We start from the raw sequence: 24,839 nt of genomic DNA on the forward strand, positions 1-24,839 counted from the left end.
AAGTTGATTCGATTTTCCAGAGCCAGCCAGGTCAAAAAAGAGTCATGGGTCTGCACAAGGGGTATGAATGAGAGTTCCTCCTTGTTTGTTTATATACCACATTACTGTGGTGTTGTCTGTTCTTATGGATTTCTCCTTGTTGATGTAGTATCAGAAAGCAGATGGACGTTGCAAGCAGAGCATGTGTTGCAGAAGTATGTGTTTATCCCGCTTCAGTCAGGTAGTTTTGTAGATAAGGGTAAATTTGTATCCTAATCACTGGCATGATGCTGGCACTGATTGATACTCTGGGGTGAAGCGGGTGGGCGGTGGAGATGCAGAGAGGAGCAAGTGGTTTGATTGGGCAAGAAATGAAATCTGAAATCTCTTGCTGCAACTTGCAACTTTGTCTGATTGGGACATGCAGGTATCGTCCTTGAGGTCCCATCAAACCAGCCAAGTTCTTGCCCAGGGCCTGGGTGTGTAAATGTGAGCATCTTGAATTTTTAGTGAAGAATTTTGTGGCGAGAAGAAATGTGTTTAGGATGGGTCCTCCAGTTTTCCTTTCTTCTTGGCTGGAAAAAGCCTTGAAAAAACCTTGTGCTTTGGTGGTGCTTGACCTTTTGTTATAGCCCTCCTTGTTTAGGAGTTTGTAATTTGCAGTTGTGCCTCTACCCTTTGATTTTGTGGTAAATTTGGCATGCCTCTCATTTTGGGAGAGTGTGAAAAAATGGAATTTAGCCTCTCTGTTTATAATGTCCAGAATCCATTTGTCTGTTGTGACAATATGCATATCCTCAGCATTAGTACCAAAAGAACATCCTTTATGTAAGGTGCATTTAATTTTTAGCTTTCACATGCAGATTTTGATTTTTTTCCTCTTGTGCCATGCATGTCTGTGAATGACTGATCCGGTGGCGGCCGCTCTGCTGGAGGCCTCTAGGGAGGCATAATTAACCACATTGTAACTTACCCACTTGTTCTGCACTATGCATCATATCCTCATCTCTTTTTATATCTGGTTGTTCAGGCGTTACATTTTGGTTTTAAAATTGATAACAAGAATTGTTGATATTTAATCATATGAAATTGGCAGTTTATGGTCAGAAGAATCTGGGTCTCTTGTCCGGTCTCCCTGGGGGCCTCTGATAAAATTGATAAGATCCTCAGCCATTTTAAGCATGTGTTTCTTAGGCATGTTTTAGGCATGGGTCCAGGTTGTGCAGCCCAGGTGAGTATGATGCCTGGCTGCTTTGGATTGCAAGTGGAAGGCCTTAACAGAGTGAGAGAGAGAAGAGGATGAAGGCCTAAATGGGTGTGGACAGATCTGTCCACTGTCATTAGTAGGCTCGAAGTAAGTAGGGGCGTAGTGTTGTTCGGGGAAAGGGCCAAGAACCAGCGGTCTCGGGAGGACCGCTGACTGACTGAAAACCCATATGTGATTACTGCAGCTGTAATGCACGATGAACATCTAAGGAAGCATCCCGCTTGAAATACTCTCATTTTTTAAATGGTCTCCCCAAATGAAATATCCTCAAGTGGGGAGTCCTCCAATACCAATACAGTCCTCGTCAGGGGAGTAATAGCCTATGGGATAGGCCATCTGAGAAACAAAGGAGACAGATTCCTCAGAGGAGGAGTAAGACTGGTCAGGGTCATCTTGAGTAACTGCTTGCTGAGTAGTAGTTAAAGGCAGGGAGGAAGCAGAGGCCGGGCTAGGACTCAACACAGGAATGCTGGTGGGAGTAGGGCCTGTAGGTCTAAGTGCCATAAAGGCCTGCATCAAAGAAGAAGTGAAGGATTTCCAGTCTGGGACTGCTTGAGGCGTTAGGTTCAAGTGTTTCATTTTTTGTTTCCTTTTTGTAGGAGTGGGCGTCCGGGTAGGAAGGGAAACAGAGGCCTGTGCTGGAGTAGGAGAAGTCTTTGTTGGCCAGTCAAGCAATGGTTCCCCCTTGACATCTGTTATGGCCGACTTCTGTATCAAATCCGCTGATGTGTTCTCAGTGACTACTGACACGGCCTCTTCCAGAGAAACCAGAGTAATCGCGTGTCCATCAGCCCCTAGAATAGCAGTCAGCAGAACATCCGAAGGTGGAGTGGCATCTGAAGAAGGCCTGCAGACCTTGGCCTTCTTCCTACGTTGTTTGGCTTGGGAGCCCAACTCGTTATTCATCCTAAGCATAAGGCGTTATAGACAGATGGCTGCATAAGGTCTTGGGTATGAAGGACTGACCAGGCAGGCCTTATGGTCGTGCTCTCCACCTATGCAAAAGACACAGCAGTCGTGGGAGTCTTGGTGCAGAATCTGGCACAATCAACTACATTTACTCTTTCTCAGACATCGGCTAATAGAAAAACTACAGCAACCAAGTTAAAGCTCATGTAAGAGTGAAAAAAGGCAAACCCCAACAGGGTACTTATCTTTTCGAAGGCTTCGGATGTAGGAGTGAAGCGGTCGAAGCTATCGCCATCTGCGGCTGAAACGTTCTGAGGTGTGTGTGTGCCGACGTCACATTTATACTCCATGGTTTATGGCCCTATGTGTGACGTCCCACGTACCCACGGCAGCCAGGCTTAAGCTTTTGTATAGGAGTCAACGTCAGGTCGCCTGAGGGCTGGAAATCCCACAGTTTGAATACTGCAACATGGGAACAGAAGGACAGCTTCATTTGCTAACTGGCCTTTTTTCCCTGGGCCTCCACTGAAAATTGGATATAAAATTCAGACAATTCCACTGCCAAACTAAATGCATAAATTAAACATTTTGTCAATAAGTACTATGTTGCAGGGATTAAATGTATTTATATCACGTGAACAATTAATTTTTAACAGTCAACATAATGCAAAAATACTGCTGATCTCATTCCCTTGTTACAATGGTCACTGCAAGATACAGAATCAAAAAATTCTGAAAAAAAAACATGAACTGTTGAAACAAACACCGGACCATGGAAATACCTCAATGAAACACCAAAATGCAGTAAACAGGTAACAGAAACCCTGCAAGCTGTAAAAATTTTCATCCAAGTAGAACCACAAATGTATTAACACAAAAGATTACCGCTTTCGTCTCTTTCATGGTGAAGAGACGAAAGCGCTAATCTCTTATGTCAATAAATTTGTGTTTCATTGAGGCATTTCCACGGTCCGGTATTTGTTTACAATGGTCATTACGGCAATAAATTACTATGCCTGTGGACATAAGCACCAATGTTAGATTGCAATACATCATTTAAGGAAGGCAAGGAAAAAAACCCTGAAGCTCATTGTCTTATTAATAAATGCAGATTAATTTGTTTGTGTCTTTCGGCTTTTCCTGGTTACGGGTCGCCACACCGGAACTCCGGTCCGCTAATGATTGGCAGTACATTTTTGCATGCTGGCTTGCCGGGCCTAACGCACAACCTTCAACGAAGGAACACCCATTCACGCATGTTGCCCCACAGAAGACACTCTAACTGAGAATCGAATGGGCAACGTCTAACTGTGAGGCGACAACGCTACCGCAGCACCACCACCGCAGTAATAAATGCAGATTAATAAACCTCTAATATCTACAATACAGAACACAACAGTCACAATTACTAAGTACAAACTTGGAAGTTCAGTGTTTTATAGTCAGCACATATCTGTACATACACGATGAAAAATACACCTACTGCTAAATAGGAGTACTTAATATGTCTACTGTTATGTACTGCAGAAAGACACATTCTACAGAGTTATAATGTATCCTGAAGCCAAGGTCCAAATTTTGACATAAGTAACCAAACTGAAGCACCTATTAAACTTGATTTCAACAGTTCAGCTTTAAAAAATGCACAAAATGAGTAAATATATTTCCACAGGAGTAGGGAACCCACTGTCTTGGCAGTCATTGTTTTAATGGAGGATCTATGTGAATAAATCTGACCCCAAACGTTTTGTCCTGCCTCTTGGGCATCTTATTTGAGAGCATCTACAGTACATGAATGAAGGCTAAAACACATTTACAGACTGAAAGGTGCATTTAAAATTGCACATACCCTAAAAAAGTCCGCACTGTACATTACTCTCTATTAGAATATGTACAGTTTAGCTCATTTCTGAAGTCCTTTCAATACTCGGCTACACACACCAATGCAAACAAAAGTAATATTTTTAATATAAATAGTTTTTTGAACAGAAGCTTTTCTTACAGAATATTACATCCAAATTTTTACATTGCGTTCCTTTTTAAATATGATGGATAGGTTACCTTGGAGATGTAAACATCATCAAAATAACATTCTTCCTCAAGTCTGTTAATTTTCCAAATGGACCTGTAGCAAAATGCACTTTAGTAACTGTTTTTGGCTTCTGCAAAATCAGAAGGCTAAGAACTTTAACAAATTGGTCCTATGCCAGCTCCAAAAGCAGTTTAAGTTCATGGCCCATCTGCAAAGTGAAGCAATTGTGTCTTGCTGTAGTCATTCTCCATAAAATGCATTTAAATCCAAGACAAGAAACTTCTTCCCGCTTTACGGAAATTTATAAGGTAATAACTGCAGTTCACTGCTGTAGTTCCTAGCAGCAAGCTCAGCAAATTCACTGGCACAACTGTAATGAACAGGACAAAGATGAGACAAACTTTCTGAAAGAATTCTGCAAGCAATGGAACTCAGAATCATCTTTGTTTTGTTTTCAATGTCCCCTTTACTATCTGGCCAAACTATGTTACAATAAGGACGGTCAGTTGTCTAAGCCTTTCAAGATCTAGATGAACTCGGGCAGACAGCTCGCAGTCCATTTTAATGAAGTTTTACAAGGGCTGTCAATGCAGTTAGTGAAATTTCTTTTTCTTCCGCATCTTCCCACCAGCTACCATCTTGCGAACCCCTGTAGACTCTTCAGTGTCATCATCATCACCTTTTCGACGTTTTTTCTTTTCAGACTGGTCTCTCATTTCCTGTTATAAAACAGAAAGATTTAGTTATCCATTCATGAATAAAAGCACTTCTACATTACTACTCCCACTGTTCACAAATACTGGACAGGAAATAAATGAAATGGGTCCAACTACAGCATGATTCTTTTTTTCGTTATCTTCTGCGTAATGTATACAATACAAAAACACACAAAAACAAGTGTCTTAGGAAAGTGTGACCCACACCACCATACTGATTTACAGGTGCTCTCACAGTTGTTCAAAACCAGAACATTTTCCTAAAATATGATCTAAAAGTGTTTGCTACATTCTAAATATTCTGATAGCATTTGAGGGGACCTTGCTGCTGAAATCAACCAGCTATGCTGTCTGTTGCAATGGTCTGTTACCACTTTCTAAGATACACCTGAAATGTTCTAGTTATTTGTTTTCTTACAGAACACCTCCAATTGTGGGACTCAATCATGCCATATGAGGACCGCAACTCAGTGGTTACATATAGAAGGACACAACGTCCCTATTTCATGAAGATTTTATCACAGTTTATCTTCTTACCAACAATACAATATTAATAATTTATACTTTCTTTGTTTTTATAATTGCACTGACTGGAATAGACTTATTATAGCGACGATGTTCCACACTGGCAGATCCTAATTCTATTCCATTACCAAGCATCTAAATAAGGGAAAAATGCAATAATCTGTAGCCTCCTTACAAAATTAACATCTCCACATGGATAGAATCTGGCTTGTGTACCATCATGGAAATTACAAAATTCACAAGTACATAGCCTTGATAAAAATGAATCATGTTTGCTCTATGGTGCAAATCCCCAAAAACTTTAGAATGCAGTGACAGAGCTGTCACTCCATCTTATACTTTACAACTAACAAAAGACAAAAACCTGAACATACAAATCGTATAGCATTACAACTTCCTTTCATATCTGCTGTAGTAAGCAGCATTCAGTAACCTACCTTAACTTTATATGAATTAAAATAGAATTCTAAATAAAAGTGAGGACAGGCTCATTGGGTTTCACTTTTCTCTTCAATAGATCTTACTAAAAAAAACCTTCTTATTTTAGTTCCTGAACAACTTGTCCCCTTAAATGTAGATCATACATGATTAGAAAAATTAGTCAGTAACAAGTCTAATCTTATCATTCTTCCTCAATTTATAACGAAAGTATGTGTGGCCAAGTCCACTCCATCTACCAAATTTTAATCCTATATCTATCATCCAATATGTATGCCCACTCTGTTACCTAAAGATAAACCACCATGTTAAACACCTGCCTCATTCTGCCATCCACTCCATAATTTTCACTTTGATGTTCTAATATTTGACTTTAAAGCCATAAAAACAGATGTATATAACCTTATATCTGAAGAAGCATCTAACAGCTTTGATTTTGTCTGACTTAGACATAAAAAAAATACCCATTTACCCAACAAATAGTCAATAGCTCAATAAAGTGCAATATATTATATCTCAAGGTTCCATTGCAACAATTTGCTCGCCACTCAAAGCTTAGAAATTTTTATCCCTTAAATTTCAAGGGGAAGGCTGGAGCTTTCACCCATGATGGTGGCACTGGGTTCATGAAACTCTGATACAAAAATTGGAATAAATCACTGAAGTTAGCCCAGACTGCACAAAAAGAAAAAAATCAGTTTCTGTGCTGGCGTGATCTGATATGTTCCGACTAGATCTAAGATGCAGCAGTTCTAATGAAAAGAATAATCACAGTGGAAACTGCGAGGCACGGTTGAGCTAAGAAAAAAGACAACTACAACAACTACAGCAAATAGCAAAAGAACTTCATCTCTGTGCTCCTAGAATTGAAAAACTGATAACTTCACAACTCTAGTCTCATGCCGATGGACTTGGATTAGTACTAGGCTAATCACCTTTGTGGGTCATTTTAAGCCTAGGCAATTACTCCATTGTAAAAATCAAACCTTGTACCTTGTTCTCTGTAAGGTAAACACCTTAACCATTATGTCAACTTCCCTCAAGTGAAAAGCTGGTTCCCAAGATTGTGAATGGAATCGGGAGTGCAAAAAAAAAAAAGCCAGCCAAGCTACGACAGTCCACATACCTCACTCATGAGAGATACTACTGAAGTTAAACACTTCAGTGTGTTTAGGAAAAAACTCAGCAACTACTAAAGTGCCAATGTAATTTCTCCCTATGGATCAGCAGCTCAGCTAGGACTAGCCTAGTTTCCCCATGGACCAAGTAAATAGCTCAGCTAACCATAATGCCATAATTTTGCACACAGGAATCTCCTCACAAGCTACTATATATCAAACCACATTCTACACTACCCTAACCCCCATTAACCCACTATTTTCTCTCTGCATCACAAGTTTTGTTGGCTCATATTACAGCAACTAACACCTGTAGACAAGGCAAATGATTATCTTCCAATTACTCAATTTTTAATATTTTATGTAGCTCCTCTGCATCTTCCTCTGTATCCACCTACTTACGCAAGACCTTCTCATCTGTAAATTACTGTATGCTCATTGTAAACATCCTGCTTTGTAATCACAGACTGCATTTCTAATTGTATTTGTGCATGTCTGTATGCGCTGTGAACTCTACATCTTAATGTTATTTGTAATAATGCCGTCTTTACCCAAAAGACAAAGGGTGGGTTTCCGAATTTTCAATTTGGAGTGTTCCTTTAAACATGGTGAGGAGGGGGTTCCAGCAGTACAGCTGTTGCACAGTAACTTGGACTGGATGCTGTCAAAACACACAACAGGAAGAGAAGAAAGAAAATGGGCAAATTTATTTAGACAATTACCTCATTAAAATAATGAAATATTAACTGCCTCACCAAATAGGTTACCACATATCCCCAAGTTAAATCTGTAACTGCTGATCCACTTATTAATTCTACAATAAAAAAACAGTCGGGTATTACTATGCTTGACAAAGAAGGAGTCTGTTGCAAAAGCTTGGAACATGCTGGTTTACATATGCATTCCACAAGTAAATATCGTTAATGTGAAGTTGTAGTTTGAGGTTTATAGCGCTGATATTCATAACACTACCAGTTTTATGAAAGTGAAGGAGATCAAAAAAAAGCAAGGTCTTTCACAGCATAAAAAGCAAGGCAGAGATCACCTCAAAACAGTCTAAAAGAAATGGGGCTTTTAATCTGTGTCTAGCTTAGAGTGCTCAATCCTTCAATTTGCTTAATAAAGAATGTCTTTGGCCTTTCAAGCTGTATGACTGCCACTGTCCAGTGATTTTTCTTTTTTTTTTTGGGGGGGGGTTAATGCCTTGCTGGACACAATTATGGACAAACACCACTGAGAAAACTGAAGGCAGAGTTGTTGCAGGGTGAAAGTACAGTTTTGTACCTACCATAAATGTAGATGTTCGAGTGCGCATACAGCTGCAGTCATTACAGATGGGTTATCCTGCCGTCAGGCGGGTCCTCGGTCGGCCGAATTCCAAAGTCTAGGTCCGGCGTCGGTTATCGTCGCTTCTTCCCTGACGTCAGTGCGGCAGGGATATAAAAGAGGCAGCTGACACCATTTTCTTCAGTTTTTCTTGCCCCAGATGTCAGGTGCCCCCAGAAGGAAGGCAAAACATAAATTTATGCAAACATGCAAAATAGAATAATCAAAAAACAGTAGTTGCAAGCAAATACACCATAAAAGAATACCCCAAATAGGTTGTATGATCAGGTGTTTGTCATAAGGCCTGTCCTAAGAGGGGACGGAGGGGGGGTAACCTAGACTGCAGCTGTATGAGCACTCGAACATCTACATTTATGGTAGGTACAAAACTGTACTATGTTCATCGTGCATACAGCTGCAGTCATTACAGATGGGAAGAATCCCAAAGCTAAGTAGGGGTGGTAGGCACTAAGTGGAACTAGGAGGAGCGAGGATGCCCTGCAAGACTGCTGTGGCAAAACCCGCTCTAGATTTAGAGAACAGTGGAAGGTGATAGTGCTTGGAGAAAGTGTGCACTGAACTCCAGGTGGCTGCTTCCAAAATGTCCTTGGTAGGGACCCCCCTGAGGAAGGCTGCAGAGGTAGCTGTGGCCCTGGTGGAGTGGGATCTGATGCATGCAGGCACAGTTTTTCCATGAAATGAGTAACAAAAGCGTATGCAGTGGACTATCCATTTTGAAATTGTCTATTTGGAAATAGCCTTTCCTTGAGCACCTGTAGCATAGGACACAAAGAGTTGCTCGGATTTCCTGAATGGCTTTGTCCTGTCCAAATAGTAACGAAGTTGTCTGTGAATGTCCAAGGAATGCAGTAGTCTTTCCCCTTTGTTTTGTGGATTAGGTTAAAAGGTAGGTAAAGTGGATAGTCTGATTCAAAGCTACACTGGATACTACCTTTGGCATAAAGGTAGGGTTGGTTTGTAAGGAAACTCTGTCCTGATGGAAAATGATGAATGGTTGCACAGCCATGAGGGCCTGTAGCTCCGAAACCCTGCATGCTGAGGTGATAGCCAGAAGAAAGGCTGTTTTCCATGACAAGTATTGTAGTTCTGTTGAAGAAGCTGGCTCGAAGGGAGGAAGGGTCAGCTTTTCCAATACGAAGTTGAGGTCCCAAGCAGGGACTGGTGGTTTCCTTGGGGGTTTTATATTCTTTGCCCCTCTGAGGAACTGCCTTAAGAGAGGATGAGAGAATAAAAGAGGATCTGTGTTGTATTGTGCAAGAAATGGCTGAAGCGTGGATCTTGATGGAGGAGAAGAAAAGTCCACTGTTTAACATCTCAGCTAGGTACTGTAAAATTTGAGGTATATTTATTACCCAATGATTCTAGCCCTTTTCTTGATTCCAGGCACAAAATCGTTTCCATTTGGCGGAGTAGGCTTTTCTAGAAGAAGGTCTTCTGGCCTCCAAGATGACATCCTGCACCTCCTTGGAGAGGAGAGTCTGTTGGGAAATCAAGGAATTCTCCATGCAGCTAGATTTAAGGTTTTGAGATGGCTGTGAAAGGTTTTGTAGTTGTGCTGGGACAACAGAAGAAGGACTAGAGGTAGGATCCATGGTGGGGAATGTGTCAGGCTCTTCAGGAGCGGATACCAGTGTTGTCTTGGCCAGTCTGGAGCAATGAGAATCATTTTCGGCCTCTCTGCTCTGGCTTTTAATAGAACTTTGGGCAGCAGAGGAAGAGGCGGGAAGGCATAGACTGTCAATGTTGTCCAATTGAAAGGAAGTGCGTCCATTTTCCAGGCCTGTGGATGATAGGTCCTTGAACAAAATTTTTTCAACTGGTAATTTCTGTGGGTAGCAAAGAGATCTCTGTCTGGCTGTCCCATGCCTGAGTTATCTTTGTGAAAACTTGAGGATGCAACTTCCATTCGTGTGGATCTGTCATATTTCTGCTTAGGTTGTCTGCCAGTGTGTTTTCCTTCCCTGGCAGGAATTGTGCCTGTAGTTGAATTTGCAATTCCAGCGCTGTGTTCCATAGGGTCATGGCTTGCCTGCACAGGGAGTATGAATGAGTTCCCCCATTTGTTTATGTACCACATCACTGTGGTGTTGTCTGTCCTTATCAATAGCTGGCCTGGATGCAGTAGGTCTTTGAAGGTTATAACAGCATTTTGCACGGCTAGCATTTCCTTTTGGTTGATGTGTAGATGCTTCTCTTTTTCGGGACCATTTTCCCTGAATGCACTGATCTGTCATGTGTGCTCCCCAGGCGTAGTCTGATGCGTCTGTTGTGATGATTTGAATTGCTTGAGGTACACAGAAAGGGAGACCTGCGTTTCTTTGGCAAGCTTGAGCCCACCACAAAAATTCCTTTTGAAGGCATGGAATGAGTGGTATAATTGTTTCCAAGCTGTGGCTGTGTTGAGACCATAAATTTTTTAGGTACCACTGAAGTTTCCTCATATGCAGCTTTGCACGTGGGATTAGTAGGATGCAAGATGCCATGAATCCCAGAGCCTGCAGGACTTTCCTTGCAGTTAGCCTGGTGAAAGTTGCCATTTTGCTGAAGTATTGAGACAGTTGCCCTTGTTTGTCTGGCGTGAGGTAGGCCATCTGGGTGGTTGAATTCAAGCTGGCACCCAGGAAAATTATTTGTTGAGAGGGTATTAGTTTTGATTTCTTGTTGTTGACTGTGTATCCCAGGAAGTTCAACAGCTTTATTACAAACGCCAGGTGCTGCAGTAGTATGTCCTTGCTGTCTGCTTGGATCAGGCAGTCCAAATATGGGTAGATTTGTATTCCTTGTAGTCTGCAGAAGGCGATTACTGATGCCAGGCATTTCGTAAACACTCTGGGCGCAGTAGATAAGCCAAAGGGCAATGCAGAGAATTGGTAATGGGTTGAACCTGCAAGAAATCTGAGGCATCTTCTGTAATCTTGTCTGATAGGGACATGCAGGTATGCCTCCTTGAGGTCCAATGTTACCAGCCAAGACTCCTTGCCCAACATGGGAAGAAGCTGCTGTAATGTGAGCATCTTGAATTTTGGCACCTGTAGATATGTGTTTAGGATGGATAGGTCTAAGATAGGTCTCCAATCTTTGTCTTTCCTTGGTACCAGGAATAGTCTGGAATAAAACCCTTGACCTTGTTCTTTTGCAGGTACCTCTTGAATCGCTTTCATGTCCATGAGAGCTGAAATTTGTGTTTGTGCCTCTGCCCTTTGATTTTGTGGCAGGTTTGGCATGCCTCTCATTTTTGGAAGGGTGTGAAAGTGGAACCTGTAGCCTCTGTCTATAATGTCCAGAATCCATTTGTCTTTTGTAACAATATACCAATTTTTTGAGAATAATGTCAGTTTTCTGCCCAAAGGTGCTGCCATTAAAGCTTTGCTTGGCAGGTGCAGGGGGAAGTCATTGTGTCTGTTTTCTAAAAGACTGTGATCTATCTTCTCCACCTCTTGGGGTTGGTGCTTGCCAGTGTCTGGCTCTGAAAGATCCTTGAGGTTGCCCTCTACCCCTTGGACGCCTGTATCTGCCCCTTTGAGGTCTGTCCGTGGCTGGAAAGGACCAATTTTTTGTAGGTCAGTTTCTGCTGAAACGTGGAGACTGTACCTGCAGGAAATCTTTCACTGTTTGCATTGATTTCGCTTTTTCCTCCATTTTCTTTAGCACCTCCTCAGCTTTAACACCAAACAATACATCTTTTTGGAGGTGCATCTAATAATTTAGCTTTGACATGATCTGGTAAGGTTTGCTCTTTGAGCCAAGCATGCCTACATATAACAGACCCCGTAACAGCAGCTCTACATGAGGCCTCTAAAGCATCAAAACCACACTGCAAGGTATGTTTACCCACTTGCTCTGCACCATGCAACAAATCCTGCAACTCTTTTAAATCTGGTTGTTCTGGTTGTGTCATTTTGCTTTTCAGCTGAGATATCAAAAACTGTTGATACTTTAACATATGGAACTGACAGTTTAATGCCCTCATGGTTAAAGTGGCCGAGGTGTACACCTTTTTCCCCCACCTTTCTAAAGCTCTGGAATCTCTCTCTGAAGGTAATGGGTTTTTAGCAGTAGAGGCCTTAATTCCCTTGGGACCCTGTGAAATAGTTTCTGGGTCAGCAGTATGGCTTTTATAAAGGAACTGGTAAGAATCAGGAACCCGGTAATACCTGTCTGGTTTAACATGAGCTGGAGGCAAGGAATCTGGATTAAGGCTGGCTTCTGTGTACACATCATCCAATATATCTAAAACAGGAGGGATAGCCAGAGGCCTATGCTGGGGGAGCAGAAGAAATTCCCTGAGCCTTTTCTTGGAATCTGAGTAATCTTGGCCTTCCCAGTGAAAGTGTTCCCTCAATGTAAGCAGGGTTTCCCCAAAAGAGTAGTCCTCAGGGGGGGAGACCGAGGGAATAGACTCCTCTGCATCAGAGTCTTCGAATGGAGAATAGGCATAATCCTGGTCCTCAGATTGTTCTGAGGTAATAGAAGCTTGATCTGAGGAAGGGTAGTCTTCCTCTAATCTGGGCCTTTTGGCAGAGGGGGGTTGAGAACCCCTGATAAGAGTAATCAAATCCTCAGCCATTTTAAGCATCTGCATTTGAGAGGGGGTCTGAGGACCCTGTTTTTTGGTTTTCATGGCTGCTTTAGATTTAGTGAAGGCTTTAATAGAAAAGGAGGAAGGCCTGAAGACACCTTGAGAAATGGCAGGCCTGTCTAAATTCTGAGTTTCCCCGCCAAGAGTGGCGTCGGTATCTGCAGTAGGAATGGGGAACCGAGGAGCCTGCGACCTCAGGTACTGTAGACACCGGTAATGTAGTGTCATCGGTACTCAGGGGCTGCGTAGGCGCCTCGCTGAGCACCGGAGAACCGGTAGTCAGCCTTAGCGTGGTCTCGGTAGACGGTGCGGACCTCGGTCCTTATCTTTGCGTCTTTTGCTCAAAACTGGAGTCTGAGTATCCAACGACATTTTGCCAAAATAGTGAAGGGCGAACTCCGCCCGGCGCTTAATAGTGCGCTTGTTGAATCTAGCACAAAAATGGCAGGCCCAGACGTCGTGGTCTGGGCCTAAGCAAGGTATACAGAAAGAATGGAAATCCTTATGCGGTATTTGCTTCCCACATGAAATGCAATTATTAACTTTGTCTGACATCGGTCTGAGGCAAGAAAAGTTTCCCCAACGGGGTACTTAGCTTTCAAGAAGACTTCGGCTGAAATACTTTCGTAAATCTCGGAGCTGGCCGACCGGCACTTGCGAACTGCTTCTGCTTCGGGCACCGCGTGGCAAGAAAGACTGAAGAAAATGGCATCGGTTGCCTCTTTTATACCCCTGCTGCACTGACGTCAGGGAAGAAGCGACGACAACCGACGCCGGACTTAGACTTTGGAATTCGGCCGACCGAGGACCCGCCTGACGGCAGGATAACCCATCTGTAATGACTGCAGCTGTTTGCACGATGAACATCTATCAGTGACTGTGGGATGGTTTAAGTATGTATGTATGTGCCCCTACTAACTCCAAGATGAATCTTATTCTGTACTATAGCTTTGTCACTGTAAACAAATTACTGGCTGGCCTCAGCAACTTAAATCATCATCTACAAACTACACTATTAACAGGAAAGCCTTTAACTCAGCACAGATTTTCTGACAAGGTCCTGTAATGCAAGGTCACAATTAAAGTACAATACAGTGAAAGATATAAATTAAATAAAAAGAAAAGTTCCATGAAAAAAGTGACCGAACATCAGCTTTATGCCAGTAATCAGGATGACCGTTTCTAAAGGCAAAAGCAAAATTATTACTTACAATCCGTGCAAATCTCTGAGCTTCTGCCACTCGCTCCACCAGCATCATTACCTCTTCTTCTTGAGCAGGGAATGCTGGGAGCTTTTTCATAATCAAATGTTCAATACGTTGGAAAAGCTCAACATCATACCTGTTTAAAGCAAAACAAACTGCTCAATTTCCACTCCTCATTAAGTTACCACTTAAAAGAAAATTTAGATATTATAGCATGCTTTTGAACATACTGTGTCACAAAGGTGATTGATTTTCCCGATCGACCTGCTCTGGCTGTTCTTCCCACTCTGTGGATGTAGTCCTGAAATTAGATACATGTCATACACACAATTCAAGCATAGTAAATTTTAGCAATTGCCATTTCAACCATATATGGATCACCTGAAGCACGATAATGCACAAAAAGAGCATCCACAACAAAACACGAAAGTGCTATCAGCATAAATCACTGTGCCTTGTAATCATGCCAATTGTAAGATGCAAAAAACTACATCTTTAGTACTTCACAGATGTTAAATAGGGTTGATTTAAGTTTACTAAGATTACTGCATAAAAAGAAAAGGGTTGTTACATCACAAGAAAGCAGTACCACATTATCACACACCCACATAAAAAAGTACAGCGTCACTACAGAAGTGTAATTGGACTTGCTGTCATAGTGACAAAGAATGTCACTTACAACGCAGCTGTATATCTGTTAGCGTTGCCGCCTCACAGCAAGAGATTCTCTGGTTCAATCCTCGGCTGGGGTGCCTTCTGTGCGGAGTCTGCATGTCCTTCCCCTGTGGTTGCGTGGGTTTCCTCCGGGTGCTCCGGTTTCCTCCCACATCCCAAAGACATGCTGTAGGTGGATTGGACACTCTAAATTGGCTCTAGGCATGAGTGCGTGCGTGTGTGCCTTCTGTGGAAGGTTTGGACTGGCAACTCGACACTGTAAAACTCCACTGCCAATCATGAGTGGACAGGTGATCCACTGTGGCGATCCATAACCAGGAAAAGCCAAAAGATGATGACGGTGCAGTACCAATTACATACCATACTTCATTTCCCAATATCAAATCCCATGAAGCCAATCCATTGGTTTCACTACATGTGACTGTACAGTTCTCTTTCCTCTATGACATTAAGCAAGTTACAAAACCCACTGACCTTTACAGTGCAGTCATCCATAAAAGATGGGAAGATGACAGTGACCAGCTATCAAAGTGACATAGGTTCATAGGTAAGTACTAGGCAAGCTACTATTACGGGTCATTTTAAGACCTGCCAAATTCCCTTTTTGTGCTTGAAATAACCTACCCAATTTGGTTATAGCTTGGCCTTACCCATTCCCTACTGAGAATAACTGGGATCATACCATAAATAATTTGAGGGGACCCATGTATGGGATAAAGCATTTGGGTTTTGCTTCTGTCCATTAGTAGCACAGGGGGCAGTCCTGAGGTATATTTTCTGCGTCGCATCCATAGATCTAAGTTAAACTTGAATATGGACTTTGTTTTACGTGGATGTTGAGCCTTTTCCTGAGGAACGGTATCTTCTGCTAAATAAACTTGTCCCTCCAAACCATTCTGTTGATGTTGCAGAAGAGATTTAGAGCCCTAGACAAAGTCACTTCTGGTGCTATCTGACTTGCTGATGTGCAGTAAACACATCAGTAATGGATTGAAGGATGCCTAGTATGTCAGACACAAGTCATCTCTAAGCAGTCTTTAGTATACCAGGTATAGTGACAGGCTTTGTGCCAATGTAGGACATGCTATTTGGGCCTTGTATCCTTTTAGCAAGGTATCTCTGTGGGCACTCCAGCTGCCACAGGATTCATGCCAAAGGGGGCATTATATTTAATGACTGGCCTAATGAGGGCTGAGTAAAGGGGAACAATGAAATTCCTAGATCTAGGCACAATCCCTTTGCTTATAAGCTGAGCAATATAGTAAAACTTGCTTACAATGGACAAATGCTGGTGAAAAGTTAGGTCACTGTCTGCATAAGTTCCCAAATCCTAAAGAACTGGTTGAACTCTTAGGGGCGTATTGTCAATGTGGTAGTTTCCTGGGGTACATGACTTCCCAAAGGATACAATATTGCCATTTTTGGCAGTTTTAGTCCATAACTTTGATATCAGACATTTATTTGGGACAAACCTTCCTCACGATGGCTAAGTTATTTGGGGATTCAATGACTGCTCCTAGCTTGCAGTTTTCTGCAAACGTTGGCAGCCAGACCCCTTTGTAACTGGCTTTTACTTCACAAAAGTAGATGTCAAACAAGAGAGGTCCCGCAAAAAACCCAGGGGAATTCCACTGGTGAGAGGGCTCTCTGTGGAGGCAACTCCCCCTCTTTTGATTACCTCCATCCTGTGAACCAGGTGGCAATCCACTGGGTGACATAGGGCTTTATTCCCAGTTTATTTAGCTTTCTTGCAGAGCGAGGAATGGTGTCAAAAGCTTTGTTCAGGTTAAATGTGGTATACACCATTTTGCCTTTATCCATTGCTTTGGTGACTTTTCAAAAAAATCCACTACGCTTGACCAGCCCTTGAGGAGTCAAAGTATTTGGAGGTTCCCTACATCCTGACTGATTAGCTCCATAAGTCTTAACTGCTTTGCATTATGAGGGTGGTCAGACTTATGGGTCTATGGGTCTATAATTGTATGGGTCTGTGAAGGTCCTCCCTTATGCAAGTAAATGAGTAACTGTTCACAATTTGCTTGGTAAAAAACCTGCATGTTGGCTGAGATTGAACAGTGTTAGGGATGTGGCTAAAGCATGCTTCATACTATTTAACATCCAGTGATATTGTTAGGACTCATTGATGTAGTATTTTTAGCTTTTGATAGCACTTTTAACACTGTCTTCTGTTACAGCTGAGGAAAGCCAGTTTCAAGTATATCTTGAGGGACAGTGAGAGAGGTAAAGTTAAATCTAAATGCATCATCCAGTAGGTTTGCTAGATCTTTATCCTCACTGTAGGTAACATCATTCAAAATCAGCTCGGTGCATTGCTGTATTTACAAACACAACTAAAAATGCCTTGTGATCATCTTAGGCTTGGGTACCTATTTTAGCTTCAAGCTTGATTTGACGGATTTTATTAAGCTCCTAGGAATTACTCTCTACTTTTGATCAAAATTATTTTCCTTTTAGTATAAAGCTTGTTGATATATTATGGTTCCACAACGTTGTTGGTTTCTGCATCTATGCAGCTGTTTACATGCTGGTATAGTGTGGTGGTGTACCCTTCTGTGTATTCAGTGGAATTTTCTGGGTGGCAGGGATTTGAAGTTTGCTAATGTACCACTTAATAGTAGATAGTTTGTCTTAAAGAAATTTCTAAAGATACCTTGGGGTGGAAGGGATCTCTGGTTTCAGCTTTACTTAGAAGAAAACTGCTTCACCATCAGACCTAACAAGTGACTAATATATGCAAGGGATGGTGTAAGATGCTCCCACATTAGTAAGGACAAAATCCAAGATGTTACTCCAACAGTGGGTACTCTAATTATTCCAAGGCATTCACACTGAAAAAAGTCCAGGAATATCTATGCTTGTGCAATACTGGTGGTGTAGGTTTCCCAGTCTATAGTTGGATAGTTCAATAGTTTAAATCACCTAGGAAAATGGTATTGGGTTCAATACTAAGTGATTCTAGTTCCTTCAGACAGGCATTGTGGCTTTCTTGTCTTACTAGAAAGGCTCACCCAGAGTCTGCTACACTTTGCTGTGAGGGAAAGGTTAGTTTGCTTTTTATTTGTTGTATTTCTTTACTGCCTTTTTCTATTTTGAATACTGTGATTGGTTTTCTTTACCTTGTGTTTTACTTGTATTCTGCTTTAAACTGCATATTAAAACTTGAAAAGAGACCACACCTCTGTCTCTTGCGAGTCGGGCAGAATTTTTTTCCCCACCCTGTCACCCGGTTACTGTTGTGTTATTAAACACCACTGTCCTTTAGTTGCCTGCCCCTTATGTTAATTTGACCATATATCTCATTTCCTCTCTGCTTTTACTGGCTTGTGTGAGTAAGCGCAAAATTATCATTTTGTGAAATCACTCCCCTTCAACTATTTAAATTTATTGACCGTCCTACTGTATTCCATAGTACCAGAATACAAAAGTGACCACCCCTTTTATCTATCTTGCTGTATTAAAAATAGTGACTCTCCACTAAAACTTAAACTTAAGTAACCTACTTTCACATCTAACTCCTCTAGTGCACACTGCAGTGTTTAGGATAAACCATTTTTTTTCATCTTACCTTTAAGCATCCCTGTGGCTAGCACTTGCTCTAAAACCTGCTGGAAAGCACTAGGAAGCCATAAACTGATACAAGCACTCAACTCTCCTTGTTAATAAGGAGAAATTAATCATAGGCACTAAACAACCTATAATTGCAAAGTACCTTGCTAAGGTAAGGGAAAACAGCTCTTGTACTTTACAAAAAAAAGCACCAAACCAGGCATGTCCAAGGGTCAGTTTCCGTTGATTTCTCCTATCCACCTGGTGAATCTGGGCATACTGGGGCAATGCAGCAATTGCCTCATGTACACAGACAACCCTCTCCTCCTACCACCCAACACTACAACCTGCGAGAGAAGCACTTACATAGCCAAACTGGAAGCAAAGCTCTCCACCCAAGATTGTGAGAGACAATCAGGAGGAGAAGGTTAACACCCGCACTACACCTCAAGCAACACATAGCCCTTCTAAACCCACGCCACCACCACCCTCACATAGCAACACCAAACTCTCAAACGTGGAGGCCCTTAACAGCAACCTGCCCAAGCAACAAGGACCTCTGAAGCTGAAACGCAAACAAACACCAGTCACAACCAAAGTGTCACATAGTTCACAACACCAGTGTGCCACCCAACAACAGCCCCCAAGGCAAGACAACATACCCAACACTTTAGTCATAGGTGACTAAGTCAGGCACACTGATGTCCCACTCACCAGGCTGAACAAGGAGAAAATTACAGTCAGCTGCCTGTTGGGTGCTAGGATCAGCCACATAATGCATGCACTTAGTCACTCCACAACAAGTACAAATATGACTCTGTCATTGTCCATCTTGGAGTGAATGACTTGAGACGTACCTCCCTGGACTAAATGAAGAGAGACATGGAAGTGCTCTCTGATCATGTGGCCCAGTATGACCCTAGCCCTGAGTAGCATCCTGCCTTCACCCAGAAAGATACCACAGTACAAAGACAAAATGATCGACTTCAACAACTGGCCGAGCTTCTGGTGTCATTTAAAGGGGATCCAGTATCTGTCTGCCTGGGATGACATGATCGACAGACCACAATGCTTTGCTAGAGATGATCTGCACCGGTCACCCCTGGGATTCAGGTTACTGGCTAAGGCTCCTGCCACCCCACAGTGCCTTTTTTAAGCAAAGTTCAAAGGACAAAACCACCACTGTAACAGGTACAAGCATGCAAAATCTGAAGGTAATGCTGCTCAATGCTAGAAGTCTAAACCTCAAAATGCACTCTTTCAAGGCACTCCTAAAAATGGAGAACATTGATATCTGTGCAGTAAATGAGACCTGGTTCAAGACTCCAGACAGCACCCCTGCAATACCAGGCTACAACTCTGACCATACTTTTCGGCCACCAAATCAGGACCGAAACAATAAAGATGAATGAGTGTCCATATTCACCAAGGATATTAACACCACCAGGCTAGTTGCCCAACACAATGCGTCTGAAATTTTCCAGGTACAATTAGCACTAGGTAAGAAGTGTAGCCTGCTACAGATCCCCCACCATGCCCCAAGATTCTCACTACACCTTTCTAAACATACTGGAAAATATTAAGATACAACCAAACTCCCTAATACTGGGTGATTTCAACTACCCTGCCATTAACTGGGAAAACTACTCATGTACCAACACCTTCGCCCAACGGTTCTTGGAATTCATAAATTCCAATGCCCTGGGATCAACTAATCCATAGTTCCACCAGGGGCTCCAATATCCTACACCTGGTCATTACCAACATGGGAAATCGATGCTCCACACCCTCGTTGGTCAGGTCTGACCATAAGCTAATCACCCTTGACATCCACATCCCTCCCCCAGTAAGGAAACCTCCGTAAAAAAACTTCTCCAAAGCCAACTTCATGCTACTGAAGTCAGAAGTGACAAACTTCATGACACCCATGCAGATGGGAACTGAAAGTTCAACTGCTGAATCCTACACTAAGGCACTGTACGAGCACATCCACTTGTATATGAATCGTGCCATCCCAAATAGAACCACCAAGATGCTCTCCTCCGAAAAAAGGAAGCCAATCTGGTGGTCCCCTGTCATAAACAAACTTTACAACAAAAGGAAGAAACTGTTGCAGAAAAGAGGAAAATCCCAGGATGCAAAAAACTCCCTTACTATCCTCAGTAAGAAGCTGAGATCCCTCAAAAAATCCTCCAAAGCTAGCTACAAAAATAAAATTGCCAAATATTCCAGACAACCACAAGAATTCTATAGCTATATCAAGAATCTAAATGGCAATGCTCAGATCTGCTCTGAGCTACAACAGAATGGCATTAAATATACTAATCCCAAGGATATTGCCAATATCCTGGCAGATCGATTCAGTGCCAACTTCACCCCCCCATCACCCCCTAAAGGGCCCATATCAATACCGAAAGACTGCCAAATTCCAGAAATAATGGCCACACAGGTAAAAAACGCACTCTCCAAAGCTAAGAATACAGCATCCATGGGAACGACGACATCCCGAGCTGTGTACTATATGAAGTACAAAATGAACTGGTACCTCACCTAAGTGTCATGTTTACTCATAGCCTCACCTCAGCTTCATGCCCGAGTGGCGCACAGCTACAGTTATCCCACTCCACAAGGGGGGAATTTACCTTGGATCCTGGGAACTGACCAGCCTGATCTGCAAGGCCACGGAACGTATTATCATGGAACTTATAAACAAAGACATTGGCAACCTTCGAAACAGTCTCCAGAGCTGTGGATGAGGGTAAGGCGGTCCACAGAGCCTATCTGGACCTCGCCAAGGCCTTCAACACCATCCCCCACTCTGGAATCACAGATAAACTTACTAAGCTGGGCATTAATCCCTACGTCACTCGATGGGTTGCCAACTGGCTTACTGACAGAACCCACACTGTAAAAGTAGAAGACTCCAAATCCAGCTCCAGACAAGAGACAAGTGGAGTACCTCAGGGTTCAGTCCTGGGGACCGCTCTTGTTTGGCATCTACTTCTCTGAAGTACAGGCCAACACTAAGGGACTCTAGCTAACAAAGTTCGCAGATGACTGCAAAGTGGGAGCCATTATTGAATCCCCAAATTATGTGGATATTCTACAAAAGAGCCTTACAGAAAAGTACAGTTTTGTACCTACCATAAATGCAGATGTTCGAAGATCCACATTGCTGCAGTCATAACCTGTGGGTAGTCCGCTGTCCTCGGTCGGCCCGAATACCAAAGTGTTAGGCTGGCGTCGGTCATGGTCGCTCAGATCTGACGTCAGTACGCCGTGGTACTAAAGCGCATGACCGACGCCATATCCTCAGTCTTTCTTGCCCCAGATGTCAGAAGGCCTTAAAAAGAAAGGCCATAGCCAAAAATAGAAAAATACCCAATCACCAAAATAGCAACAATAGATACACCACAAACCACACAGCCACCCCAAACTACAGAGGGGAAGGAGGGAGGGCAAATTGGACTGCAGCAATGTGGATCTTCGAACATCTACATTTATGGTAGGCACAAAACTGTACTATGTTCTTCATCTCACATTGCTGCAGTCATAACCTGTGAGTAGAATCCCAAAGCAAAGGTAAAGGGAAGTTGGTAAAATCAGATAGCATTAGGAGCTGCTAACATGCCCTGTAAAACTGCAGTGGCAAACCCAGCCCTAGATTTGGAATAAAGAGGGAGATGGCAATGTTTAGAAAAAGTGTGCACTGAACTCCAGGTAGCTGCCTCCAAAATATCCTTAGTAGCTACTCCCTTAAAAGCAGTAGAAGTGGCAGTAGCCCTAGTGGAATGAGGTCTGATTCCAGCCGGAACCTCCTTACCATGATGAGAATAACAAAAAGCAATACAATGGCCAATCCACCTAGAAATAGTTTGTTTTGAAACAGGTTTTCCTTGAGAACCCAAGGCAAAAGAAATGAATAACTGTTGGGACTGTCTGAACCCTTTAGTTCTGCTCAAATAATAACGTAACTGCCTGTGAATATCCAAAGAATGCAACATTTTTCCCCTTATTTTGGGGATCAGCATAAAATGTAGGCAAATGAATAGATTGGTTTAAGGCCACATTAGAAACAACTTTAGGCATAAAAGTAGGATTAGTATCGTAGGGAGACCCTATCCTTATGAAATATCAGGAAGGGTTCAACTGCCATTAGAGCCTGTAATTCAGATACCCTTCTAGCAGACGTAATGGCCAACAAAAAAGCAGTCTTCCAAGACAAAAACTTCAACTCTGAAGTAGCTGCAGGTTCAAAAGGAGGTAAAGTGAGCTTTTCCAACACAAAATTGAGATCCCAGGAAGGAGTAGGAGCTCTACGTTGGGGTCTTATGTTCTCTGCCCCTCTAAGAAATTGCTTGAACAAAGGGTGAGAGAATAATGGTGGGTCACAGTCATAGTGAGCAGAAATGGCTGCAGCATAAACTTTTACAGAGGAGAAAGACAAACCCTTGTCTAATAATTCTGTAAGATACTGAAGTGAAACACTCAAATTAGGCACTGAAACATCAAAGCTCTTTGTTTTGCTCCAAAGAAAAAATCTCCTCCATTTATCAGCATAAACTTTCCTTGTACTAGGCCGCCTGGCCTCCAAAATGACATTCAAAACTTGTTGAGGAAGCTGCGACCCCCCAGGGTCTAAAACAGAATATGCCAGGCTGTCAGATGCAGGGACTGAATCCTGACATTGCGGAAATGATTGCTTGCCTGGGACAAAAGGTGTGGAATTAATGGCAAAGGCCAAGGAGGCTCCTGTACTAAACTCCTCAGCAGAGGGTACCAGTGCTGCCGTGGCCAATCTGGAGCTATCAGAATCATGCAAGGCTTGTCCTGCCTGACCTTCAGGAGCACCTTGGGAAGGAGAGGCAGAGGAGGAAAGGCATAAACGTGAAGGTTGTTCCAAATGAATGATAGAGCATCCACTTTCCAAGCTTTTGGGTGAAACAGCTTTGTGCAAAACTTTGGCAGTTGGTAATTCAGTGGAGAAGCTTAACAGATCTATGTCTGGAGTCCCCCAAGCCACCGTCAATTGTTGAAAAACATGAGGATCCAATTTCCACTCGTGGGGATCCACCATCTGTCTGCTCAAAACATCTGCTAAGGAGTTCTGTGCTCCTGGCAGAAACCTTGCCTGAAGAGTGAGGTGCAAACTGAGAGCAGTCTCCCACAAAATCATAGCTTGTCTGCAAAGAGGGTACGAATGGGTTCCCCCCTGCCTGTTGATGTACCACATGACTGTTGTGTTGTCTGTCTGAATCAACACTTGTCCTGGGTGAAGTAGATCCTTGAAAGCCATCAATGCAAATTGGACTGCTAACATCTCCTTCATGTTGATATGCAAATGTAGTCTGGCAGGCCACGTGTCTTGAACCCATTTTCCATTAAGTGTGCTCCCCAAGCCATGTCTGAGGCATCTGTCGTTAAGATCTGACTCGCCTCTGGTCGGGTCACAGAGTGTCCCTTGTTTAGGTGACATTCCTGAGCCCACCACAAAAATTCCCTTTGGATGCAAGGTATTATCTGAATGACAGTGTCCAAATCGTGGCAGTGTTGAGTCCATACGCTTTTGAGATACCATTGTAGCTTCCTCATATGCAGTTTGGCATTGGGAAGCACCAGAATACAAGATGCCATGAACCCCAAGGCTTGAAGGACTGTCCTTGCAGTCAGCCTGGACCGTAGAGACAATTGTTGGAAGTAAAGGGTAAGATTTCTTTGTTTGTCCGGGGTCAAAAATGCCATCTGAGAGGCTGTATTCAGTCTCACACCCAGAAAGCACATGTCCTGAGAGGGTACTAGACTGGACTTTGTTTCGTTCACAGAATACCCTAGGCACCTTAACACTGCCATAACATGCTGTAGATGGTGAAGTAACTTGACTTTGTCTTGAGCCAGAATCAAGCAATCGTCCAAATAAGGATAAATTTGTATTCCCCTTAACCTTAAGAAGGCTATCACCGGTGCCAGGACCTTTGTGAACACCCTGGGCGCAGTAGATAAGCCAAAGGGCAATGCAGAGAACTGATAATGTAAAGTCCCAGCCCGAAAGCGCAGGAACCTCCTGCAGCTGGGCCTGATAGGAATGTGAAGATAAGCCTCTTTGAGATCCAGAGTTACCATCCAGTGATCTTTGCCTAATAGAGGCAGAAGTTGTTGCAAAGTTAACATCTTGAATTTTGGAATGTCCAGGTATGTGTTGAGAATAGACAAATCCAGAATTGGCCTCCAAGTGTTTCCTTTCTTTGGTACAAGAAACAGGCGAGAATAAAATCCTAGGCCTACTTCTGACGGAGGGACCTCCTGGATAGCCCCCATTTTAGAAGTAAAGAAATCTGTTTGTGAGCCTCCACCTTTGCTGAGAAGGAACGTCTGGCATGCCTTTGAAAGGAGGCAAGGTGTGAAAATAAAACTTGTAGCCTTGATCTATAATGTCCAACACCCATTTGTCCTGAGTGACTAAAAGCCAATTTTGCCTGAAAAGT

General features: G+C 42.8%; 1 protein-coding gene across 1 annotated transcript in view; it reads right to left on the reverse strand.

Annotated features, from left to right (window-relative positions):
- Positions 1-4,099: 4,099 nt before the first annotated feature.
- The window catches only part of DDX47 (DEAD-box helicase 47), a 596,838-nt gene continuing 576,098 nt past the window's right edge, over positions 4,100-24,839 (reverse strand). The window contains exons 11-13 of the mRNA XM_044073445.1: positions 14,346-14,416; positions 14,122-14,251; positions 4,100-4,906 (exon numbers count right to left, since the gene is read on the reverse strand). Of these exons, the coding sequence (XP_043929380.1) occupies positions 4,781-4,906; positions 14,122-14,251; positions 14,346-14,416 (327 nt within the window). The 3' untranslated portion in view covers positions 4,100-4,780. The remainder of the gene's footprint in view (positions 4,907-14,121; positions 14,252-14,345; positions 14,417-24,839) is intronic.

The sequence above is a fragment of the Protopterus annectens genome, chromosome 1.part0 (assembly GCF_019279795.1).
Source record: "Protopterus annectens isolate FY-2018-M chromosome 1.part0, PAN1.0, whole genome shotgun sequence".
Lineage (NCBI taxonomy): Eukaryota > Metazoa > Chordata > Ceratodontiformes > Protopteridae > Protopterus > Protopterus annectens.